Here is a 6000-nt window from a genome sequence, read left to right as displayed (position 1 = left end):
AGCTTCCACTGGGGAAATAAGGATTTTTTTTACCATAGGTGCCAACCGCGTGAGTCCTGCTGGCAGGCCCTGCTGATCAGTGCCTCCCCGTGCCAGGGCTGCCCAGAGGATTCACGGGACCTGGGGCAAAGCAATTTTTGGGGCCCCTTCCATAAAAAAAGAGTTGCAATACTATAGAATACCCCACTTGCCACCCCCTCTGGGCAACCCTGCCCCGTGCCTCCCAGCTGTTAAGCTCAGGAGGAGTAAGGAGTGGTGCCCTCAGGGGACAGGGCAGAATGGTGAGAGTAGAGTTGGGGTGGGCTTTGGGAAAGGGGTGGAGTGGGGGTGGGGTGAGCCCCTCTCCCCCAACCGACACATTGGAAAGTTGGCACATGTGCTTTTTACAGAATAGAAGCTGTTAAATGATCAGTGAGGCTTGAATCACAAGAGCTGCAGGCCGGTCTATCTGAGAGTGTTGCCTTCAGGCTGGAGATGGGGAAGTTACAAGCTGTTGATGTTGTTACTGATTTGTATCATAAAACTTATTATTAGTTTTATTTGGATCACAGCAGCTCCCACAGCCCCCAAATGAGATCTGGGCCCTGCATAAAACACAATGAGGGACAATGTCCACCTTCAGCAGGTTGCACACAAAGAAGACAAGACAAAGGGTGAGGAGGGAAACTGAGGCACAGAGAGGGCAGTGACTTGTCCAAAGTCATGCAGCAGGTCAGTGGCAGAATTGGGAATACAACTAAGGTATCTGAAGGCCCAGTCCAGTGCCCGAATTGCTAGACCAGGTGCCACCCCCACCGCAGCATTGAGCAGTGATGAAGTGCAACCATTCGGAAGGAAAGACTCCTTGATAAACACCCCAGGCCCAGCAGGGAGATGAGGTTTCTCACTGGGATTCTGAACTCCTGTGTTTCTCCATGAGGGGTTAAACTCAGATGCCAGCCTGCACTAGAGGAGATCACTGGGCTAAATGCTGCATTGACCTTAGCACCTTGAATATACACACAAAAAGGCTCCAGCCAGCTCAGGTCCCTGCCAAATACCACTGGGATTACACTGGATTGCAGCAAAACTAACCCCTGGTCGGTACTGACCTGGGTCAGTCTGACCTGTTCTGTGATGTATGTGAGCAAGGACCAGCCTCACCATTTTTCTAGCCTTCACTTTTGATCCCTGTTTATCTTCCTGTGTCTCTTCCACTCTCCTCTCCTCCCTCCCACTCCTCCCTCCCACTCATCCTCCTTGGCTTCTCCCTTCTTTCCCCTGATCTTATCCCTTCCCCTCTTGATGCCCCCAGGAGACCTAATCCCACAGATCTGAACAAAATGCTCCCTGGAGAGTCCAGCTGCTCCTCAACCCCCCAAACCCGATTCATTAATTCTGTGTCCCTGCCACCCCCATATTTGCCTGTCCCCAACCTGGCCGTCAGTACTACCCCCTACCCAGCCCCCCCTCCCTGCCCCTCCTGCAGCTCCAGGGGTTCTTCCCCCCTCGCATCCCTGGGGCTGAAGGGAGGGAGGGGGAGGAGCTTCCGGGGCCATAGAGATGAGGAGCCAGGGATTGGGTAGATGGGAGTCCTCCAAGATCATAGAGACTGGGGTTCATGAGGCTAGAGAGGCTGATTTCCGGTCCCCCCTCTGCTGTGTGTCTCAGGGACACAGGCTGAGCCGGGATCCCAGCACCCAGAACCAGGGTCGGATTCTCTCCCCAGGGACGGAGCCCGGTGGGAAAGTGAAGATCGGGGCCTTGTCACCAGCATGGATAAATGTCACCTGCCCCCGGTCACAGTCCAGACAAACCCGGATCCTGCTGGGGGCCCGGCTCAGGGGCAGGGGGGTCACACGGGACGTGAGAGCCTGGAACGTATCCTCCCACCGCTCCACAGCCCAGATCCCCCCCTCAGGGCTAAGGCTGATCCCTCCCTTCCTCCCCACAGACTCTCTGGCCACCCCCACAGCCCAGCATCCTCCACCCCCCACCTCCACTTCCACCTCCCAGCAATGTCTCCCCGAGGTGAATCCCTCACAGCCCAGCACACAGGGCCAAGTGTCAAATCTCTCAGGGGTGTCAGGCAGTCGCTGCCGTGTCTCCCCCCATCTCACACTTTTCCAATCCTCAGACAGGATGAGGTTGGGATGAGCCGTGTCTGGATCCAGAGTCACAGTCACTGGGGAGAGAGAGAATCAGAGCATTAGGGGCAGAGCTCGGCCCTGGGGGAGGGTTTGATGGAGTCAGTGACAGAATCTGTCCCAGCTGGAGAGTGACTCAGGGAACCTTCTTCCTCCAGGATGTACCCGACTCTGACGGGGAGCAGCTCTGAGATGTCAGCACAGTGCAAGGGAGAGTCACTCTTCAGGGAGGCGACAGAGCAAGATTTGCTGAGCCGAGACTGAGACTCCAAATGTTTCTCATCCTGTTCTTCCCCTGATGGGGACTAGAGACTCTGGAATCATGGGGAAGCCCCAATAGATTTCCACTCATATTCACATTGTCACAATTATTTTTTTCCCTGATGTGCCCTCCCTCACTTCATTTTAAAACCCTGGAGCTTAGCTCTCTCTTGTTGATGCCAGCATGATGCCTGCTCCATCCTGCCACATATCTGAGCTCTGTAGATAATGACAAGATTTCAATAAATCTCAAACTGAAGTTCTGTAGCTAGTCATCAGGGCCAGCCAATGAGAATGATCAGTCCAGATTTCAGTTTTTAAAATTGGGATTTTGATTTAGAAGCAAGGAGCTTCTCCAAGGGTACGTCTACACTACGGGATTATTCCGAATTTACATAAACCGGTTTTGCAAAACAGATTGTATAAAATCGAGTGCGCGCGGCCACATGAAACACATTAAATCGGTGGTGTGCGTCCATGGTCCGAGGCTAGCGTCGATTTCTGGAGCGTTGCACTGTGGGTAGCTATCCCGTAGCTATCCCATAGTTCCCGCAGCTTCCTCCGCCCCTTGGCATTTCCGGGTTGAGATCCCAGTGCCTGATGGGGCAAAAATCATTGTCGCGGGTGGTTCTGGGTACAGCCTCACCCCTCCCTCCCTGAAAGCAGCAGACAAGCGTTTCGCGCCTTTTTTGCTTGGTGAACTGTGCAGACGCCATAACACAGCAAGCATGGACCCTGCTCAGCTCAATACCGCAATCGTGCATGTTTTAAACACCTCACGCACTCTCGTGCAGTCTATGCTGAACCAGGACCTTCAAACCGAGGCTAGGAGGAGGCGGATACGGCAGCGCGGCGATGACAGTGATGAGGACGTAGACACAGAATTCTCTCAAACCGCGGGCCCCGGAGCTTTGGAGATCCTGATGGTAATGGGGCAGATTCTATCCATTGAACGCCGATTTTGGGCCCGTGAAACAAGCACTGACTGGTGGGACCGCATTGTGTTGCAGATGTGGGACGATTCCCAGTGGCTGCGAAACTTTCGCATGCGTAAGGGCACTTTCATGGAACTTTGTGACTTGCTTTCCCCTGCCCTGAAACGCCATAATACCAAGATGAGAGCAGCCCTCACAGTAGAGAAGCGAGTGGCGATAGCCCTGTGGAAGCTTGCAACGCCAGACAGTTACTGGTCAGTCGGGAATCAATTTGGAGTTGGAAAATCTACTGTGGGGGCTGCTGTGATGCAAGTAGCCAAAGCAATCACTAAGCTGATGCTACGAAAGGCTGTGACTCTGGGAAACGTGCAGGCCATAGTGGATGGCTTTGCTGCACTGGGATTCCCTAACTGGGGGGGGGCGATAGATGGAACCCATATCCCTATCTTGGTACCGGAGCACCAGGGCACCCAGTATGTAAACCGCAAGGGGTACTTTTCTATGGTGCTGCAAGCACTGGTGGATCACAAGGGACGTTTCACCAACATCCACGTGGGATGGCCAGGGAGGGTTCATGACGCTCGCGTATTCAGAAGCACTACTCTGTTTAAACGGCTGCAGCAAGGGAATTACTTCCCAGACCAGAAAATAACAGTTGGGGATGTTGAAATGCCTGTCGTTATCCTGGGGGACCCAGCCTACCCCTTGATGCCATGGCTCATGAAGCCATACACAGGCAGCCTGGACAGTGGTCAGGATCTGTTCAATTACAGGCTGAGCAAGTGCAGAATGGTGGTGGAATGTGCATTTGGCCGTTTAAGGCTGGCTACGCACATTACTGACTCGCTCAGACCTCAGCCAAACCAATGTCCCCTATGTTATTACTGCTTGCTGTATTCTCCACAATCTCTGTGAGAGTAAGGGGGGAGACCTTTATGGCGGGGTGGGAGGCTGAGGCAAATCACCTGGCCGCTGATTACGCGCAGCCAGACACCAGGGAGATTAGAAGAGCACACCAGGAAGCGGTGCGCATCAGAGAAGCTTTGAAAACGAGCTTCATCAATGGCCAGGGTACAGTGTGACTGCTGCGTTTGTTGATGAACACCCAACCCCCTTGATTGACTCATTCCCTGTAAGCAACTCCCCCTCCCCCTTCGAGTACAGCTTCCTTATGCAAATAAAGTCACTCTCGTTTAAAAATCATGAATTCTTTATTAATTCATTATAAAAAGAGGGAGAGAAGTAAGGGTGTGGTTTGGGAGGAGGATAGGAAGGATGGAGAAGGCCATTAAAAAAATTTCACATTAACGACAGCCTTCTGGTTGGGCTGTCCACGGGGGTGGAGTGGGCGGGTGCACGGAGCCTCCCCCCACGCGTTCTTACACGTCTGGGTGAGGAGGATGTGGAACATGGTGAGGGTTGAGGGTGGTTATACAGGGGCTGCAGCGGCACTCTGTGATCCTGCTGCCGTTCCTGAAGCTCCACCAGACGCCGGAGCATGTCAGTTTGATCACGCAGCAGCCCCAGAGTTGCATCCCGCCACCGCTGATCTTCCTGCCGCCACCTCTCATCTCGGGTGTCTCTCCTGTCCTCACGTTCACTGGCATCTTTCCTGTAATTTGATACCACGTCCTTCCACTCATTCAGATGAGCTCTTTCATTGCGTGTAACTTCCATAATATCCGAGAACATTTCATCTCTCGTCTTCTTTTTCCTCCGCCTTATCTGTGCTAGCCTTTGGGATGGAGGAGGGACGCTTGAAATAGTTGCAGCTGCATGAGGGAGAGAAATGTTTAAAAAGATACATTTTACAGAACAATTGTTATACTCTTTCACAGTGAACAGCACTATTCACCGTACATAGCACATGTGATTTCCCTACAAGGTCGCATTTTTCATCTTAATAGTGAGTGCCTGCAGCTCTGGAGTTACAGATCTCACAGACACAGGTCCAGGCATCAGAATTCAACTTGCATGCGGCCATGGTAAGCCACTGTCTTTCGGCTTCTGCAGTGATTTACCCCTCCCCCCAATGCATGGCTAATACCACGCTAGCTCCCTGCTAATCAACACCCTTCCCACCCCCCCACCCACTGCATGGCTGGTAGCTTGGGGAAGATCCCCGGTGACCAAACGCGAAAAAGATCATCGGCATTTCACTCCTCCCCTCCCCCCGCTTCGCTACGTGCAGGAAAGGTTTTTTTTTTTAAGCTGCTGCATTCCACGAACCCAGTAGGAAAATGGCCATCCCTCTTAATTAAATTCCTGATTTTTAACCAGGTTATCCTGAACGATATCACTTTGCTGAGGATAACACAACAAGATAAAGAACGGATGCTTCTTGAATGCCAGCAGTCACTGGGACCATACGCTGCTATGCTTTGCCACGCAATGATACCTGATTACTTGCTACATGCATGGCGTGGTAAAGTGTCCTACCATGGTGGGCGGAACAAGGTTGCCTTGCCCAGAAACCTTCTGCAAAGGCTTCTGGAGTACCTACAGGAGCGCTTCATCGAGATGTCCCTGGAGGATTTTCTCTCAATCCCCGGACATGTTAACAAACTTTTCTAAGTAACTATACTGTCTGCGAATGCATCCCAAGTCCTCAGGGCAAATCAATCATTAAAAAACGCTTGCTTAAAAAACAATGTTTGCTATTTACAAAGGTACACTCA

At 52.2% G+C, this 6000-nt stretch overlaps 1 protein-coding gene across 1 annotated transcript in view; it reads right to left on the bottom strand.

Annotated features, from left to right (window-relative positions):
• Positions 1-1474: 1474 nt before the first annotated feature.
• The window catches only part of LOC120392849 (butyrophilin subfamily 1 member A1-like), a 63495-nt gene continuing 58969 nt past the window's right edge, over positions 1475-6000 (bottom strand). The window contains exon 9 of the mRNA XM_039517528.1: positions 1475-2164. Coding sequence (XP_039373462.1) covers positions 1647-2164 — 518 coding nt within the window. The 3' untranslated portion in view covers positions 1475-1646. The remainder of the gene's footprint in view (positions 2165-6000) is intronic.

This window comes from Mauremys reevesii, unplaced genomic scaffold, assembly GCF_016161935.1.
Source record: "Mauremys reevesii isolate NIE-2019 unplaced genomic scaffold, ASM1616193v1 Contig12, whole genome shotgun sequence".
NCBI classification, from domain to species: domain Eukaryota; kingdom Metazoa; phylum Chordata; order Testudines; family Geoemydidae; genus Mauremys; species Mauremys reevesii.
This window is presented reverse-complemented; position numbering and strand designations above follow the sequence as displayed.